The sequence below is a fragment of the Lycorma delicatula genome, chromosome 3, assembly GCF_047948215.1.
Source record: "Lycorma delicatula isolate Av1 chromosome 3, ASM4794821v1, whole genome shotgun sequence".
In the NCBI taxonomy this organism is placed as follows: Eukaryota; Metazoa; Arthropoda; class Insecta; order Hemiptera; family Fulgoridae; genus Lycorma; species Lycorma delicatula.
The window spans coordinates 145,379,525-145,399,883 of NC_134457.1; the positions used below are offsets into that span (position 1 = coordinate 145,379,525).

Consider the following 20,359-nt stretch of genomic DNA (forward strand, 5'->3'; position numbering starts at 1 on the left):
ATGATTTTTTCTTTTGTAGTAGGAGAAAATGAAAATTACATGATAAATTTAATATGGAAATGAAACTGCAAAAAAGTAGAGGAATAAGAAATAGTAAAGGATAAAATAAAAGTCAGAATTTTGATTAATAAGAATAAGCAAACAAGAAGAGGTATAAAGATGGAATATAAAGACACATTCAATGGAGTCATGGAAGGTAGTAAATAACTTTGAGTATCAGAAGGGTGAAATGACAGAGGACAGAAAACTCAGTTATAAAATCAATGCAAGAGTACCAATGGCAGATGCTTTTATCAGGATATAAGAGGAATTTTAAAAGAAATTACTGAGGTTAAAGTGTTGTTCAAATTATACTTTATGCCAATTCTTCTGTACAGACTGAGTGATTAATACCTCTGGGCTGAAAAGAATAAGATAAAGGTTAAAAAAAATCATCCCAGAAGTGCATGATGAATAAGAGGATGGAGATAATGGAATGTGCAATAAATCGATAGAAATCCAAGATTGAGATTAAAGCTCAATCTAGAATTTCTTAGCTATAATCCCTGCAAATTAAGAAATTTTTTCCTGGGCACTAAACAAAGTGTCATCATCAGCACCTGAATACGTAATGTATTAATAATATATTAATAAACTACATTAATACATTAAAATTACATCTGAAATATTAAAAATGGCATAATTAACTGAAATATGCTGTATTAAAATTCAAATATTTGAATAAAGTGGATGGCCCTAAGAAATCGTAAAACTCAAGATAAAATCATTACATTATTTCTTAGCATAGTTCGTATGTTAGTCCCTAGTTTAAACTTGCAATGCACATAACCACAGCCAAAGCCATGTAACAATAGTCCAAGTGGGAACAGACTAGAGCTTGGTAGAAACACAACATACATACACGATCAGCTCCCCAATGAGTAATAGATAAAACTCTCAGCATGTCTAGCATTTCTACACATTCTACCTTCAGCTCCTTTATATGGGTTACCCATGTTAGTCATTGATCAAAGAACATTCCTAAAAGTCTAACCCATATGCAATATGCATGGTTTAACTGGTTCTTCATGTAAAAACAACTGAGAGTCAGTGTTTTCCCTCAAGAATGAAAAGCAGAAGCACTTTGTTTTTTTGTGGAGAAAACATGAATCCAGTCATTTCACACCACAATTCTAAACGGGTTATTGTATTTTGTAGCAGCCTCTCAGTAGTAGCTAAACTTCTAGATGTTACACAAATTGAAAAATCATCAACAAATAAAGAACATTTAACGGGTTTTCGCATGCAGTTTGTAATAATATTTATGGCTACGGCAAATAAGTAATACTTAGGACACTTTCCTGTGGTGTTCTGTTTTCTAGTAAGAAAACTTTCAAATAACATCATTCCAACTCGAACTTTAAACGACCGATTACTGAGGAAACCCCTGATAAATGCAAGATTTCCTAGTATACCCACTCATGCACTGTACACAAGATTCCTCTCCTCTGAACCATCTTGCATACCTTTTGTATATAAAAAAAAATACAGTAACCAGGCCTTGAAAAAATAAGAAGGTGTTTTGAATAAATTCCAGGGCAACTGCATGATTGATAGCCAATTATCTATTTGGCCCTAACTGTATTGTTCGAGTGCAATTAGGACGTTTCTCTCAAGGTATCGCACTAGACAATGGTTTATCATTTGTTCCATCAAATTGCATAAGCCAAGGATATAGGACAATAACTTGAAGGGCATGATTTATTGTTACTAGGTTTAAGTATGAGGATAACCAATGTTTCTGACAGGAATCTGGGAAACACCTGGTCAAAGAATATTTTATTGTAAATAGACAAAAGACGTCGTAATCCACTATTCGGGAGATAAGATAACATAATAAACCTGACATTATCATTTCCAGAGAAGTATCACAAATATTTTTCAAGGCATACCTTAGTTCATCAAAAGAAAAAAGAATTTTTAATTCAGTTTGTGAATCTCTGATAATAAAAGGCACACTTTCTACCTGCAACTTATACCTCATAAACTCAGGACAGTAAGATGATATTAGTGAAACTGATCTAAAAGAGTAAACAAGCATGTTCACCACATCACTTGGAACAGTAATGAGGATGCCATTGCTTTCTAGTCCAATTGGCAATGGTGACTGTTCTGATCCACACATGGCCCGTACCTTTCTCCAAACAACTGATGATGGAGTTGTCCGAGAAATGGTATCGACATAGTTTAGCCATGATTTCTGCTTAGCACACCGAAACACTCGATGGCATACAGCCCTCACATTGTGATAGGTACAGTTCATTTCTATCGTAGGCCTATAAATGAAATTACACAGCCCTGCAATGATCCCTCAATGCTCTCTTGCTTTCCTCATTCCACCAAGGAACTGGAAACTGCCTTGATTTTCCAGATGCTAGGGGGATATATTCACTTGCATTATCCAATATCAGGGGAACATACTTGGAAAGTTGGTGGATCGCATCACCACTCTCATCGTATTGGCCAAATGAATCTTTATACCCAATCCAGTCTGTCTTCCCAACCACTCGTCTGTGTAGCTCACTCTGAGGCAAATACTACTACCAACCAAGATAACAACTGATCTGTGATCCCTTCCAAAAAAAGGTTTTTGGAAATGCACCAGTTAAGATGGAAATAGGGATATGAACACTACAACAGATCGATGCACGAAGATGTACCGGATAAAGATGATACAAACGTGTGCGATCCATCATTCAGTATGGAGAGATCTAAATTCTGCTTCAATTGATCAACTATACTTCCTCAGGAAGAACATAACAATGAGCCCAAGGAATGGTGATGGATCTTAAAATTGCCAATTATTAGGCAGGGTACAGGAATCTGGAAAAACAGACCGGACAAATCTAAATTAAGGACAACATAAATGATAAACAAAAGAGTATCAAAAGAAAATTTTGAATTTAGATAAAAGGAAATCTCAAGCAAAGCTTCAATCCAAAATGAAGATGGTTAAGTAAAGTAAAAAGAATGTAAGAGAAGAATTCAGAAGAAAAATGGTAAAAAAACATACAGGAGAATTAACCCGTGTGACAGATGACAAAAGATTAAAGATTAGTGATGGAAAAAGAAAATTAAGGAAAAGAATTCAAAGCTTATAATATACATATACATACTTTTGATCGACTTTGTTTCTAACTTTCCGAGGAAATGCAAGAAGATAATTTCGACCGTCTCCAGAGAATACTTCAAGTGCCATTGGTTGAAGAAGATATCTCCGTTTTAATACTTCCCTTTAAAAAAAAAATTGAATGACAATAAACACAAAGTAAAGATAAAATAAATATTGATATTTACAGATTACATGATATCGTAAAATGTGATCAAAATTAAAAGCAATGAAAATAATAATTTTAATATGAAGGAGGTACTTACATTTTATTATACAACAGGTTCATTAATCATTACTGTAAACATAAAATCACAAAATGTTTTTGCTTAATAGCTGAATAAAATTCAAAATATACATTAATCACAAATTAAAAGAGTAAAATAAAAGCAAGCAGGTACATGGTAATGTGAAACATGTCTCCTCATAAATAATAACCTACTTTACTCTTTAAACAACAAAAAGAAAAATTGATTTAAAGTATTTTGAATAGCTTTTTTTTAAGATTGCAACTGTCATACTTGAGAAAAAAGATTGAAGTATGTAATAAAAGAGATTAATAATAACAAATAAATTCTGAAGTAAACATATTCTATTTGACAAACCCAAAACAGAAGTAAAATTTCAACTGCTTTTCTTTCTAACTTATGTGATATGGTAAATACTTAAGAAAGATGAAAAATATACAAGCAGCTTTTTAATTCAAAAGAAAAGTTGTAAGCATAGATTAATTTAAAAATGAACAACCTGCCAGATAATTCTAAACCATAATGAATGCTCAACTTAATTAACACGGATATTATAGAAATTGTAGCTATTTTTCTTAAATGCATGCCAATGACTGAAAGATAGATACTTTTCTTGTAATCATCTGCACATCCTTGATAGATCAGATGTTTGATAAAAGTAATAAACTAATTTCAGCAAGTATGTTCAATCTAATAAATTATATTCTGATAAGTGAGAATAAATTAGTCTTAGTGTTTACAATTAAAATAATTACCGTTCTAAACAACATTAAAGGTAAACAACAAATAAAGGTAAATTATTATATTCATCATAAAAAACTAACTTATCATACCTAATATCTTCATAAGCAAATTTTGAACATAATCTTTTTCCTTGTGACTGTCTAGGACTTCCAGGACTTGGAAGGATTGGTTCATAGCAATCTGGGGGTAGAGATTCTATATCACGTATTTCTCTTGTCTTGAGCAAAGTGAAACCATCAACAACATAAAGGTGTTCTTTACCAAACAGTAACAGACCTTCTGTTGTGTCTAATCCTTGAATTCGTGCACACCGAAACATATAACTTATCTATAATAAAAGATAAATACAATAACAACATTTTAAAATTACATCTTTATAAAACATTAATTTTAATTAGATTTTAGTAGGTATTAACTTTAATTACATCTATAAGTGTTTAAATATATCAGATGACAAAGTAATACTTTCAAAATTAATTAGTATTAAAATTTAAATACTGTAATGTGTTAATATTGTAAATAAATGTGTAGAATTTAATAACTACTTAGTTAGTTATTACTAATTAGTACTTAGTCAGTTAATTAGTTACTAGTTGGTTATTTAGTTAGTACTACTAATATACAGTAGTACTCAAGAACAAAGAGTCTAATTTATGTTAAAAAAAATAAATAAAGAAACTATTAAAAAAAAGAGCAAAACACAAATCAATAGAGCAATTATAAGTCGAAGCTTTCACTAAATTAAGATGTATAATAATAATAATAATTTTCTATTAACTGAGCAATTTAAACAAAGATTTATATAATTTAATCACAAATCATAAAAGAATTAAGTTAATTTGAGGAGAAAAATGGCCAAGGAATTTATTGATTTAAAAAAAGAAGGCCTAACCTTCTTAAATTTCCAACTTTTTTTCTAACATGGTTCTTTCACTTATTTTTAACAAAAGTAATTTTTTAATTATAACTTAATTAAGCTTAATATTTTACAACAATGATTTTAATTATTTTTATCATGTAGCAGATGGTTTATTCATTACTCAAAAAAGGTGAAAATTTATTTCCACCTTTATAAGTTAAACCAGTCCCTAAAAGAGGTCTACTGATCATTAAAATGTCTAGTGCCTAGACTAATAATGTTTTTAAAATAACACAGATTGAAAGAAAAGAAGGTAATCCTAACCATGTGGAATAAAATTCAAATAAACTACAAAATTATCAAATCATAAGCATCAAGTGATATAAAAAGAATAAAGCAAAAACACATTAACATCCTACATAAAACTTCCGCCCAAGGGAAAAATTTGCATACCTTTTCATTTTCTTCCAGAAGTCTCAATATTGACTGATTGTCAGGTGTAGGTTCTTCTTCAACATTACCAGTTTCACCATCATTATCATCACCTCCATCTTCTGGCTCAGAAACAGAACGTTTTACTACTCGGCGTAAAGCACAATTCATTCCTTGGAAACTGCCTGAAATTTGTGTTGAGATATACTTTAAGATAGGACATTATATATATAATAATAATAAATTGTACTGCAAAGAAAATTATATATATATTTTTTCATTTTTGAATGATTTTACTTTGCAATAAAATTTATTAACATTAATAATAGTGGTCCATTTTAAACAGTTTTAAGATAACAATTAAAACTATATACACTTCTATATGAATATATATTTTTTTATTCAAAATCCCTCTCTCTTGAAGTGAACAACATAATTCTGGGACCACCAAGACAGAAAATATAAATGGTTAATTAGCCAATCTTATCTTTAAGATTTTTCTATGTACTACATCATAATCATCATCATTAGAAAATTATTAGACTACACAGAATCTTTAAGAAAAATATCTTGTAATAAATCTTGTAATATATCTTGTAATAAAATTAATCTTATATAATTGCTAATAATAAAAACTGTTTTATTACATGTGTTTTTTATTATTGACAATTTTTATACAACATTTTTTTTTTTAATTTGATGTCACTTTTTTAAGTTGGAAAGAAGGGAATGCTGAAAAATCATTTATAAAAATTTTACTTAATATCGAAGACTATATATGGTCATTTCAATTTTTAAACAATCATTACTAAACTGAGCAAAATTAATTAGAAGAAAATAAGTAAATAAATTAATAAATTAATTACTCAAAAAATTAAAAAAGAAAAAATAACAAAAAAAAATATCAATTGACAAACTAACAGCAATTATGAAATTCTTGAAATAAGTATTTTTGACAATTTTTAGAATAAACATAAAAAATACAATCAAATGCTGCTACTTTAAACAATTCCAATGAAAGCATAGACTTACTTTAACATCTAACCATTGAAACCTTCTCCTCAGATTGCCTACCACCTCTGGTAAAAATGTTATTATAAAAGTAAGATTCGTGTCATAAAAATAACATAAATCTTAAACCAATCAGGGAGATTTCCACACCCACGAACATAATTTAAGGGATACCACTTATTATTAGATTACAAAAATAATTTCTAATAATTTTTCAAACAGGCTATTAAGTGTGTTAGTCCTCTATTACTGTTTGACAATTAAGTTTTTGGAACACTTTATAATGTAAGTTTCTGTCTATTTAATTCTCATTTATGTAATTTTTTTAAAACTCTAGTTACTAAAAAAAATAATTATGTGACCTGTTTTCAGAAAATCCTGGGTCACATCCCCAGATTCATGAGATAAATTTTTAATTTATAGAAAACAAAGAATCAAATTAGTCCTGATGACAAAAGAAGCACAAGAAGATGGAGGAGGTAAAGAGGAGACTATGGAAGCAGGAAGTAAAATAAGTTAAGAACTGCTAATTACCCAGAGCACTAGATAATGCCAAAGCTGTAATGCAACATATTATATTCATAACATGATATAGCATTATATATTTAACATATTCTACCCTACTAAAGGGCATTTGTATGCGTGCCTGTCTGTGTGTGCATTCCCCTTAGCTTAGCACTGGAATCTACCAATCACTAGCAGAAAATCCCGATTCGTCAGTACATGTCTCGTGATGGTCTGGTGTATACTTGTTACATTATTACATATTGCATATATATGCGAAATATATATTAATAATATATTTTTTTTATTTATGTGATTGTTTTTCTTCATGAAATCAATTGTTTATGTTGACTCAGGTTTCATTTCTTCCTTTTTTATTTGTAAAAATAAAACATTTTTTTTTTCTTACTCTTTATCATTTTCACTCTTTCTTTTACACTTTATATATTCTCACTTTTTTGTTACTGTTATTAAATGAATTTGTCTAATGCTCTATTGTCAGTCAGTCTTGTTCCATTCTTCAAAGACTCAACGCGTGTTTATTTTGAATGTATAATTAATTAATACAAAAATGTTATATATATGAATTACAAGTTCAAAGATCATAATAAAAATTATTTACATTATAAATGAAATATAGACTTTTATTTATTTGAATGAACCAGTGAATAATAAAATATTTAGAATAATTAAACCTAACCGAGGTATTGAACCAAGGCAGTTGTAACACTGTAACGCTTTCATTTATATGAATGCGAAATGATAACAAAGGAGTGAACATCACCACATTATAGTTATTTACAATTTTAATCTGTTGCCCTACCCAATATCACCTCTCATTCAACATTTTTGGTCATCAGAATCCATTGATATTTTGTTGGAAGGTTAGTTTCATATTATGATAATTTGTTTCATAAACTGAATATGATACACAAATAATAAATAAATTAATTTTATTTATATTTAAGCTTCCAGCTCTCGTAAGTGAATTTGCATATGAATATTATGGATCTTGATGAAAATGTTGAGTGTGCAATCTATAAAAGATGGCTAACTGATCTAAATCAAGTTTAATTAACAAAATTTGCTTATATTTTTTTGCTTTTCTTTGATCAATTTTCATCATTCAAAAAAAAAATGTTACACAAGAGGTAATCAATTTTGGACACCTAATAATCCCATTCTGAGACGCTGCCTGCTAGGGCAACCTGCCCAGAGGGCTAGCTGCGGAGATGTGCTGTAGGCACGCCCTGCAGCTAGTAACTACATATAATACACATGGATAAATATTTCATTTGATTAGAACATGTAAAAATAAATAATAAAAAATTTGCAATCTCAACAAAAATTTAAAAACAAAGAGTGGTGCATGATTACCAAGTGGTATGCTTTTATCATTGACAGCGAGAGATCAGTATAATTTACTTTATATTTAAAAACTTCAGATAATTAAGAAATATACAGAGATTAATTAAATTTTAAAAGATACCATTACTTTATAATAGAATTTGAACAATAAAAACTAATTTTAAATACATCTATAATAAATTTTCCTTAAAAATATTTTAAAGTAACAGAAAAATAGAACACTATTATACAAAATTATATACATTAATAATATATAATACATTAATTATATATTTATAATGTGTTCTTATTACATATACAAATGCAATCTGTATGTTAAAAAGGATGATGTTAAAAAGGATAAAAAGGTAGGTGTATAAAGTATTTATATAACATAAATAATGTACATAATCTTTAATAACTAAAATATTAAAATTGTAAAATATATTTACAGTAAATACAGTAATAAAAAAAAAAACAATAGTTTTAGCAAGACAGTAGAAATTATTTAAAGGTTTTGAGTATGCACATTGTATTACTCTTAAAAAAGTAAATAAATTTATGGAAAATTAAAGGTAAAAATATTTGTCTAGTTAAGACAACTATAATTACAAAAGGAAGATATCTTTTGCGAAATAAATTTATTTTGAAAATGTTAGGAGATTGAAAAATTGTATACTGTTATGGATTCCAATTTCATATAATGCATTGTTTAAATAATTTTACCAATTAATACCTGTGAACTAAAAATGAATAAAGTTAAGTACAACTGGAATATAAGTTTACTCGTTAAGAGTAAGTTATAAAAATTAAGTCTATTTTATATATAAGGGCAGGGGAGACAAATGTTGACAAAATTTTATAGATATGACTGTCATAGGCTATCTGCCAAGTTGAGATAAAAAAAATATAATGTGAAAGTAAAAAAATGTAATTAATAAAAAAAATCATACAAAATAAATAAACAAATTAAAACCTACTTTGCCTTCCAACAAGCAACTAGTCAAAAATCTAAAAATGCATGCCCACCACACACACACACACATACACACACCAGATACAATAAAAACATGAACACTCACACAATATTTTCCTTATATATTATATTCTCTAATTAAAGTTCTTCTTTATGTTCATGCTGATCTAACATATCCTATCAATGCCCTCCAATCACTGCCATTCAATAAGTTAATGACCTGCTGAATTTCTATTGTGTGGTGCCTAGTTTAGTCAACCTTATCTCATTAAGTACTGGACATTTTCCAATAAAATGCTCTACATTTTCTTCTTAATTTATTACAAACCCTTCGTAAAACAAATAGCTCTTGAGTATAATGATTACATTACAATCAACACATAATTAATAATAATAATACAGAATGTTTAATAAAAAACCAAAAATATTAGTGAAGTAAATTAAAAAAAATTGCCTAATAGAAAAAAGCAGACAAAGAAGGTCAACACACTATTTGTACTTTAAAGCTTACTTATAAATTGTTTCTTATGTTTTGGAAAGTAATGGAAGAACAAACCTCATATCATACGTAAAGCAAATTGGATTATTTTACAAAATATTTTCATTTTCTTTTCTTTCAATATTGTGAATCATATAAGCTCTAAAACTCATTTATGCTATCAAAAATTTGTCATTACATAAGATCTAATTATACCAACCTTACACAAAAGAACAAAAAATAATTCCTCCTGTACCTGCTAAGTTATGACTTGAAAAAAAAAACAATTTTTATTATACAAATAGAGTACACGGTAGAAAGAACACATGTAAATATTATGAAATAATTTTACAGATGGCTATAACAAATTTTCAAAAGCAATAAAATTATTACAAAACCTATCCAGTTACTCTGAACCACGGTAAAGTCAGATGTTAATTAAAACAATTCAAATTTCAATTATTTAAACGAGTGTGTAATGCAAAGAATACATGGAAACTCTTCTTAATGTTAAGGGATATGGATGTTTTAAATTACATTTCTTTAATATAAGTAAAGAAGTAAGAAAATTTTAATGAAAAAATCAGGATCTAAAAATTAATACACTTACTAGACATGCATAAAAAATTTCTAAATTAATACCTGCATCATCAGAAGTTATTGATTCCTGTTCGACACTAAGATTATTAACAGTTGTGTTAATAGTAGCAGATGTCATTAGCTGCGCTTCTATCACTGGATCTCGATCACGTTCAAGTAGACTTTGGGGTCGATATTTTTGATAATATTCCTTACTATCCCAACTGCTTGCCACTTTATACTTTAATGCTTTCTAAATGTAAAGAAAGTAACACCATCAAAATTAACAGTATACAAGGTTTGATAAAAAAAAATAGCAGAATTTTATTTTTCTCTCCACTGCTGGCAAAATGTCATCCTTTCATGGTTTTTTTTCAGCTTGGGGAATTTAAATAAATCACAGGAAGCTGTGTCTGGCGAATATGGAGGCTGAGGCATCATAATGGTGTTGTTTTTGGTCAAAACTTTATGAACAAGCAGTGAAGTGTGAACAGGTGCACTATCATGGTGCAATTACCATGAATTGTTTCACTACAAATCCAGGCGTTTTCTTCAGACTGCTTCACGCAAACAACATAGAACTTCCAGGCAGTACTCCTTACTGACTGTATGACTTGGCAAGAACACATGATACACTAAGCCATTGAAATCAAAGAACACAGTGATCAGAACCTTCAAATTCAATTGAACTTGACAAGCTTTTTTCAGTCTTGGCTCTTCAGGAAGCTTCCTCTGGGACGATTGGACCTTAGTTTCAACATCATACGCATACACCCACACTTCATCGCCAGTTATGACCCGTTTGAGGAGTTCTGGATCATCATTCACTTCATTCAGTAACTCCTAAGCAATGTTCATTCAGCAGTGCTTTTGGTCGAAACTCAACAATTTTGGAACAAATTGTGCTGTCATATATTTATGCAAAAAACATCTCAAAAACATTGCTTGGTATGAACTAAATAATATCCCATCATCATCAGCAACCTCTCTGATAGTGATTCAGCCATTGTCAATAATCATTTTCTTCATGATGTTACTGGTTGTTGATGTCCTGGGATGTCCAGGGCATTTGTCATATTCATATCGTCTCAGACCTCTAGGAAACGTTTGTACCAATGTAAACACTTCATTTTATTCATAGAAGAATCGCCAAACGCAACATTCAACATTTCCAATGTGGTGCTGCACTTTATTCCATTTTTAAAGCAAAATTTAATGCAAATTCTCTGCTCCATTTTAAAATTACCAACCATACCAAAACAAATGTAACCTTTTTGATAGCCAACAACAAACTAAGCATCCATTCAAGATGTAAAGATAAGTTAGGTACAAGTGTACCAATACAAAAAAAAAAAAAAATTGGGACTATTGGACTTATATAGCCCAGGAAATTAAAAAATTCTGCATATTTTTTAATCAAACCTTGTATATTATTTACAGTAAGTGATACTCATATCATAAATGAAAAACAAATTTTAATTAAAGGTATTTAAGTTCAATTAGCTGCAGTAAATTATAGTTTACGGAAACCAAAAAATTAAGGTTGTCAGCTGTTTGCATGACGTGTTTGTTGTGTATCTTTAAGTGACCTATTTTCTTTGTATTAATTGATTGTGATTTTGGTAAAGGATCCATCTAGAAGGTGTTGAGTATTAAATAATATTTAAAATAGTTCACTAAGGCCTAAACAACAAACAATTGGGAGAACACAACTTTTTTTTTTTAACCTCCGGGTCCACTGTTAGGCATTCTTCAGAGGATAAGATGAATGATTTGTAGAATGTGTGAAAATGCCATGCCTAATCAGGATTTGAACCTGAGATGCTACCACTTGCACCACGGAGGCTGGTGGGGGAACACAACTAGCTAACCCCAAGATAACCTACTAAGTTCTGCTAATTCAATGCACAGCCCAACTGATAACCATAAAAAAACATTCCAACTTTACCACTTCCTCTGAGTACAAGGGAATAGTTATGAGAATGAATTACTCATGTTCCTGAGTTTTCGTCAACAGACCCTGACGATATCACAAAGTTACCAAGTACTACAAACCTAACCTGCGATGATTTGCAGTACTGGATATATTTCTCGGCTGATGTCATATCCTGCTTTCTCTGTAAGCAATCAGGGCATGTATCAAAAAATTGCAACCTACAAGAGGGAAACCTCAGAAGTCTAGAAGCATCTTCAGGGAGTACAGACTGTCGGGATTCACAGACCAATTTTCCTATCCTCTACCAACTTTGGATGCACTGAGTAAGGTGCAGAAGATGGCATTGTCCACCAATTCTAGCTCTGACTACCATCGGAGAGATATAAAGAACACAGCAGAAACACCAAGCAATCCTCCAAGCCAGAGACCTGTCAGTAAGATAAAATCAAAGAAACCAAAAAAGGATAATGACATACTTGATGCTGGCCTACAACCCTTAATGGAAATCCTACAAGCCAAAGACAATCCCTAAATCCTGAACTATATTGATTTCAAAAACTTCCTATAATGCTGCAAGGGAAGGAAACTCAAAGGTACTAAGCTATCACTAGAATACACATCCAATACGATGGAACTCATATATATATATACTTCGGGATACATACCTGAAAGTATCAGAACGGAGTATTAAAAATAGGTTTAAGCATGTAAAACAAATTGCTGTAACATGTCTCGACTAATGAGTCAATGGAGACTGGTGAAGTTACAAGCATATCCAATGAGGATTGCAGAAACAGCAGCACTGAGATGCCTCTTGTCGATAGCCCGCTGACTGATCCAAGTGAATTCCTTGGAATACAAAAAAGGAGTCCTTCCGAAGAATTTCTCATACACAGGCAATATTCACCATACCAACGCTCAATCCTGCAATGGAAAATTAATGGGTTCCACCCCCAGAGAGAAAATTTGCAGTTTCTTATTAATTGGCTTGGTCTGATTCTGATATGCCTTCAAGAAACTAATTTTAAGGATAACCACTTAAAATTATGCAGTACTGAAGGGTTAAAATGTTTTTCTCAAAAACAGATTAGATGTTTCCCACGCTAGCGGTGGTGTGGCCATCTACAACAGCGATCAACTAACCTATAAAGAAATTCATCTACATGCTACACTTGAAGCTGTGACTGTAACTTCGGACTTACTTCTGGCACTTTTACTATATGTAATATCTACCTCCCCAGCAGTCAGAAGTTTACTGTTGAGAACTAACAGATATGTTAGGCAACTCCCCAATCGTTTCTACTGAAAGGTGATATTAATGCCCACAGCATCAGCTGGGGCTGCAATAGGTTAGAAATTAGGGGTAAGTTAGTGGAAGGATGTCCTCTTGTCAGCCTAGTCAACCCGCAAAAGTATGGTAATTGATAAGGACTATGTCCTTAACATTTTGCTGAATGATATGCTCCCGGATGATACTATGATGGGTGAGGTTTCAAACCACTGGCATGTCAGGCGGGAAGTCGCGATTTTCGAGACCAACTTACAATTTTCTGAGATCACTGAGGCAGAAGTGCACCAGGTGATCTGTTGTATGGCACGGCACAAGGTCCCCGGATATGATTGTATCACAGTAGGGCTCCTCTTCCGAGCGCTTCCAGTAGTCCTTGGTCCTCTAACTAGAATACATAATAGGTTGCTCTTCGCTGGCCACTTTCCAGCATGTCGGAAGAATGGAGACTTGGTGTTGTTGTTCAAAGGTGATGACAAAGATCATACTATTAGTTCTTCTTACTGTCCACTAATGCTCTTGCCCGTGATCGGCAAGGTGTTTGAGAAGGTCCTATATTTACATATTATTGTTAGATTGGCCACTGATCATTTGCTAATGGACAAGTATGGTTTCCGACCAGGCAAGAACACTGAGGATGCCATACTAAAGGTGATGGATATAGTTTCCTCTAGTTCATGTAAATATGTATTAGGGATTTTTCTGGACATATCCGGGGCATTTAACAATTTATGGTGGCCCTCTGCCCTCTTTCAGATTCAGAAGTGTACACGAAATGAACTAGAAGTGCTCTCAAGTTATTTCAGCCATCAGACCGTTTCCCTGTGTGACGGCGGCTCAGAGGTTCGCAAGACCTTAACGAAAGGATGCCCTCAGGGCAGTGTTCTAGTCCTGTTCTTTGGATCATAGAATACGATTCATTGTTGCGTTTAAGGTTGCCATGTGGTTGTCATGTCATCGCTTATGCTGATGATGCGCTGCTACTGATTGAAGGTGATTCAAGTAACGAAGTAGAGTTCCAAGCTCCTCGTGTTTGTGAGACACTCGGACTCTGGAGTCTCCAACATAAGATGATTTTCAGCCCAGAGAAAACCACAATGATGTTGCTTAAGGGCGAATTGGCTGCTACCCGACGAATCCGGGTCCAGGGATAGCTGGTCTTCCCATTTGGTACATTACAACTCAAAAATACCTGGGTGCTATACTTCATGAGAATTTTTGGTTCAAGGAACATCTACAGTATGTAGCAATACTTTTAATGCTTTTAATGCTAATGCTTTTTATGGAATCCGTAGAGTCATTCATCCCGAATGGGGCTTGAATTACCGTACCATGCATACAAAGGTGTCAGTGAAGCTATTATGCTGTATGCTGCGTCTGACTGGGCTCACCGCTTTGCTTTTACGTATTACACAGACATTTTGCTGGGGGCCCAGCGACTCCTCTTGCTGGCTGTTATAGATGGTTATAGAACAGTCTCGTGGAAAGCAGTCTGTTATAGCTGGAGTCAAACCAATAGATATTGGTTTGCATTTATGCTAATGAGCATAAGGAACACTACATTTCCAAGGTAAATAACCTATTGACGTCAGAACAAAAGCAGGAGATTGAAGACCGGGGCCTTGCATCTTGGCAGGTCAGGTGGGACGAATCCCCCACAGGTCACTACACATATGGTATATTTCCTAGTGTCTGATTTAGGTGCGACTGGATGGGTCTCCCCCAATTGGTATATGACACAGTTTCTCTCTGGGCATGGTGCCTTTTGAGCAAGTTTGGCTAGGTTTCGTTTGGTGGATTCAAGTCAATGCCCGGATTGTGAAACTGATGATACAGTGGACCACGTCCTCTATGTCTCTCCCCGATACGAGGTCGAATGTTCACGAGCTGTTAGGGAACTTGAGAGAATACATTCCTTTCTGGATCTCCATATTAAATGGATGATCCGTGAAGAGTGGTCTATAGTGGCTGGTTTTCTTCGTGCCCTTGCAATGTGTAGGTCTGCAAAGGGAGTTTCATCAAGATACTCAATCGTGGTAGGATCCAGGGTAGCTAGGGTTCTGGCTTAGGCAATGGACTGGTTGGAGGTAGGCGCATTGCTATCGTGCCACGGTTATATTGGTATTGTTTGTGATTCGATTTAGGGCTTCCACTGGTGGGGGTGGCCACTCCGCCGGAGTAGGTTAACCTGTGCGACTGGGGGTCATGATCGTGACTTGGTAATGCCATGTGGGACACCATGATGGGACCAGGTGATGGTTCAGGGTTTGTCCCTGGCTCCTACATAGACGGAATGAGGTTGCATTCACCTTCTTAGGTGACCTAAATTGGTCGACTTAATTGGGTGTAGGTCTGAATCTCTATGTTGCATAAAACATAATTCTGATTGGTATGAGTGTAGCACTGATTTAATTTTACTCTCATTCATTTTCTGAGGCATTCACAGTCACAAACGGTGTTCTCAAATTTTTACTAGATGCAGGGTTCAGCTTCCGCAGTTTCAGTCAGTTAGTTTGAAGGAATCATGTTAGGTTTGATGTGAAGATGTACGTATGAGGCCTAGTGAAGGCGAAATTTGATCTGTATTTTACTGATGCAAATGTCTGCCGAGGCATTTATATCAGTGGCATCCCGACTAAGGCCTGGCTGATGACTGTGAGATGTAATCAGTTAGAGGGTCTTAAGACAACCTCTGGTAAAGCCCCTCAGGGCTTGGAACGGAGGGGGTGGTGTGGTGCCTGGTAACATCACATGGTGACGGTGACTTCTCCCTACAGGGTTGGGATACATACACACCTCAAAAGTTCATATGGGACCTTTAGTGCCATTGGCCTAACCATATGTGACACCTCATCAGCCCACCTCTATGAATGGCATGTCCTACAGGAACTATATGGCAGTGACCATTTTCCTATTGAAATAGTGATTAAACACTGCAAAGTAACCAATATTCCAAGAACAGTGAATCATAAATGGGTATTGCAGCATGCTGACTGGAATAAATTTAAGGTTTTCAAAAATATTTCTGAAGATGCTGAAGGTCAACATCTGACAGGCGACAGGGCAAAAATAAATGAATATGTTAGGGACTTTGCAAATCTTGTAATGCGCGCTTCTATGCACAGTATACCCAAAATGTCTGGGTTCACTGGTAAAAAAAATACTTCCTAGGTGGAACAACAAATGCAAATTAGCGATGCAAGTGTCAAAGAATGCGTTCAATAGATATAAATGGCATCAGAATGAGGTAACTTTTGTGGAATACAAAAATGTCCCTCGAAGACTAGGAGGACATATAAAAAAAGTAAATGCCAAGTATGATGCAATCACCTTGCTTCATTTAACATCCACACTCCCAGAGTGAGGTATGAATCAGGATCAACAAAATCAAAGGAAACTTTATGTCCAACTATGCACACAATCTGGCTGAGAATGGCCGTATAATACACGATCCTTACAACATAGCAAACATTCTGGGGGATAGGTTTTCACTGAATTCGAGCAACTCAAACCTTGATGACAGTTTTCTGAGCATTAAGAATAGCCCTTTTTCAGCTCAGAGGACATGCTTCAGCGGAATACTATAATCAACCAAGAGCTGTAAATCCCTCTAACATTGAGCGAATTAGGGATGTACTTGCAAATTTAAAGTCTTCTAGTACTGGAACTGATATAACATTATATGCCTTCATACAGGACCTTCTAGATAAAGGTCTCCACCACCTCTTACATGTGTTCACACTATCCTGGAGGAAGAAGTATTTCCTAACATCTAAAGGGAGGCTATAGTCATCACTGTGGCTAAGCCCAACTGTGACTTCACTTTGACAGAGAACTTCTGTCTGACTGCTTTAACATGCATCCTTTGGAAGTTGATGAGACGATAAAATAAAATAAATAACAGATTGAAATCGCATCTGGAAAGAATTAATTCTTCTCCCATTACCAATATGGGTTCAGAGAAAAGAGATCTACCATGGATCACCTAGTGTCTATTTAGGTGGATGTTTGTAAGGCATTTGCCTCTAAGGAGAACCTCCTTGCACTGACTTTAAACACTGAAAAGGCCTAAGAGATGGTTTGGAGATAATGGTTGTCTTATCACAGAACGGTGTTAACAGGAATGTGTTGAGTTTTGTGGATAATTTTCTAAGCAAATGGATGATATGTGTAAGAACTAAAAAGATACTTTCAAAGGTCTTTGAAATTAAAAATGGAGTCCTTCAGGGATCTGTTCTAAGTGTGATGCTCTTCTTAATGCCTATTAATGAAGTAGCTGATGTGATCACTCTGCCGGTGAAAAAAGTATCTTTGCTGACAATATCACTATCATCTGTAGAGGCAAGAAAATTGAAACTACTAGGAAATAATGCAGAATTCACTGAACTCCGTGCAAAAAGATGAGCACAGTGTAATGGTTTCAAATTGTCAGTAACTAAATTAATAAAACAAAAACTAAATTAATAAAAAGTTAATTGTCAGTAACTTATTATTTTCTCTAGACAGCTAGACGGATACAAGAACATGGTCAAATTAAACTTAGGTGAAGGTGAGATAAATGGAAGGGAGATTAAATTTCTAGGTGTGACTTTTGAAGACAAGCTGACTTTCTCAAGCCGCATTACATACACTAAGGCTGAATGTCCAAGTAGAATTAATGTCCTTAAACTCATATATCATCTTGCAACTGGGGTGCTGACAAACACATCATTCTGAACATATATAGCATTGTTTTACTGAAGCTGGAATATGGGTCTATCCAGTATGACTCTGTGAGAGAAAAGATTAAATGCTTAGTAAACTCCCTGCATAATACCTGTATTCACATATCCAAAGGGGCATTTGCCACTACCTCTATACCAAGTTTACTAACAGAATCCTATGTATGAACTCCCATTACATTATAGGAGGAAATACCAGGCTATCAAGTATGCAATCAGTCAGTCCCATCTCTCCTACTGCTCACAGCAGATGACCAGGCCTGCTCACACTCTCGAGGGGAAGAAGTTCTCACTGTAGCCTTTCAACCTCAGACCGATTTTCTACCTCCAGAAACTAGACCTGCCTGTTCAAGGATTCTCAGAAAGGAAATAGAATGCAATGCTCCATGGTTGTGCACATTTCTAAAGCCAAATATTTACCATCTGGAAGTCATAAATGGGACCCATGTTACTAATCTGCTAGAGACCAATTTAGCAAGATGACCAAAAACTACAATGGTACACACACATCTATACAGATGGCTCTTCTCTTCCAACAGATGTGGCTGTTCAATTATACTCCCTGGTGAGATAATATATAAACTTAACGCTTATTCTTCTGTGTTCTTTTGCCATGCCCATGCAATTTACTAGAGAGTTATCGAGACCCATAGTGACGACAGCTTCCTGGTAATAACTGACTCTATGAGTGTACTTGAGAGCTTGAGATGCAAATGATCTGAACCCATTGTCCAAATAATCTATGATACCCTCTAAAGAATAAATAAGACAGTGGGGTATTTATATAGGTCCCGGACCATTGCAGCACCCTCAGAAATGAACGGGCTGATGAGGCTGCCAAAAGAGCGGTAACAAATAGCCTCCGATTATAATTAACATATGAGTGCAACTTCATGAAAACAGTCTGTGTTAAACAACGTTCTCAGTGGAATAAGTTCTGGCTGCTATGTCTTCCCACAGTCATATATGACATCCGGGAGAATATGTTCAAGAAATCTTTTATTCCAAATAACAGAAGAGACCAAGTCACTCTAATCTGGCTGAGGATTGGATACAAAAAGCTAACCCACATTCATCTATTTGACTCTCTTCAGCAGAACTGTGAGGCTTGCAATGTAAAATGGTTCGTAAACTACTTACTCATAGATTGCCCAATGTTCGGGTCTATTTGACAACAATTAAACCTTGGTTCAGACTTCTCACGCAAGCAGTTTTGCTTGCATGAGATCCCTTACGGAATACTGTATCCATCATGTAAATAGACTAGTGATGATGTTTCAGTATTTATTACCCATTTATTATTCTTGTTCTAGTTTGTTTTTATTGTTTGCAGTTACTGTTTACTGTTTCTTGTTTTTGGTATTTATTATTTCATTATTTATGATCATGTAGTTATAAGTCACTAATGACTATAATTGTTGATGCAACTACAAATGAATAGAAAAAAAAATTTTAATTTGTATGAATTTCTAAAAAAATACTATTTCATAAAGATTATCTTGAATAAAGTTTTTATCTGTAGGTGCTCAACTAACTAAATCTTACAGATAAATCTATAGGAACACAAAATTAAGTTTGGCTAGAAATTTTTTATTAAACAATTTTCTGAGGATATTATTTAGATATAGTCTTTTAAAATCCCTCTCAACAGTTTTACAATAAAACCATACATTTTACTGAAATAATAAATATTCATACTCCACAAATTGCAGAGGCTACAAACCTCACAGTTTGTTTTCTTTTCATTGGCTAAATTACCACAACTTACAGTATATTTATTTTTTTTACATATATCTTTCTTTATATTTTTCAGTTACATTTTGCAGTATAAATAATATAATTTTTAAATATTTTTATATTAGGTACTATAACCAAAAAGGTTACAGTAACCTAACATGAACTACAAGTCATGCCTGAAACTGGCAAAGCCATTTTCAATTTTCTGGTCATTCAATTCAATGACTGATGCACACTAACTCTATAAAGTCATGGTAATACAACAGTTAGCTAATGAATATAAAAAAAATTCACTGAATGTAAGAAAAATTTCTGACATTTTCTTTGCAATTCTCAATGAGAAATTCCACA

At 33.5% G+C, this 20,359-nt stretch overlaps 1 protein-coding gene across 1 annotated transcript in view; it reads right to left on the minus strand.

The window, feature by feature from the left end:
• The window catches only part of bchs (WD repeat and FYVE domain containing 3 bchs), a 249,612-nt gene that overhangs the window by 41,711 nt on the left and 187,542 nt on the right, over positions 1-20,359 (minus strand). The window contains exons 41-44 of the mRNA XM_075360738.1: positions 10,390-10,579; positions 5,453-5,616; positions 4,230-4,468; positions 3,156-3,272 (exon numbers count right to left, since the gene is read on the minus strand). Coding sequence (XP_075216853.1) covers positions 3,156-3,272; positions 4,230-4,468; positions 5,453-5,616; positions 10,390-10,579 — 710 coding nt within the window. The remainder of the gene's footprint in view (positions 1-3,155; positions 3,273-4,229; positions 4,469-5,452; positions 5,617-10,389; positions 10,580-20,359) is intronic.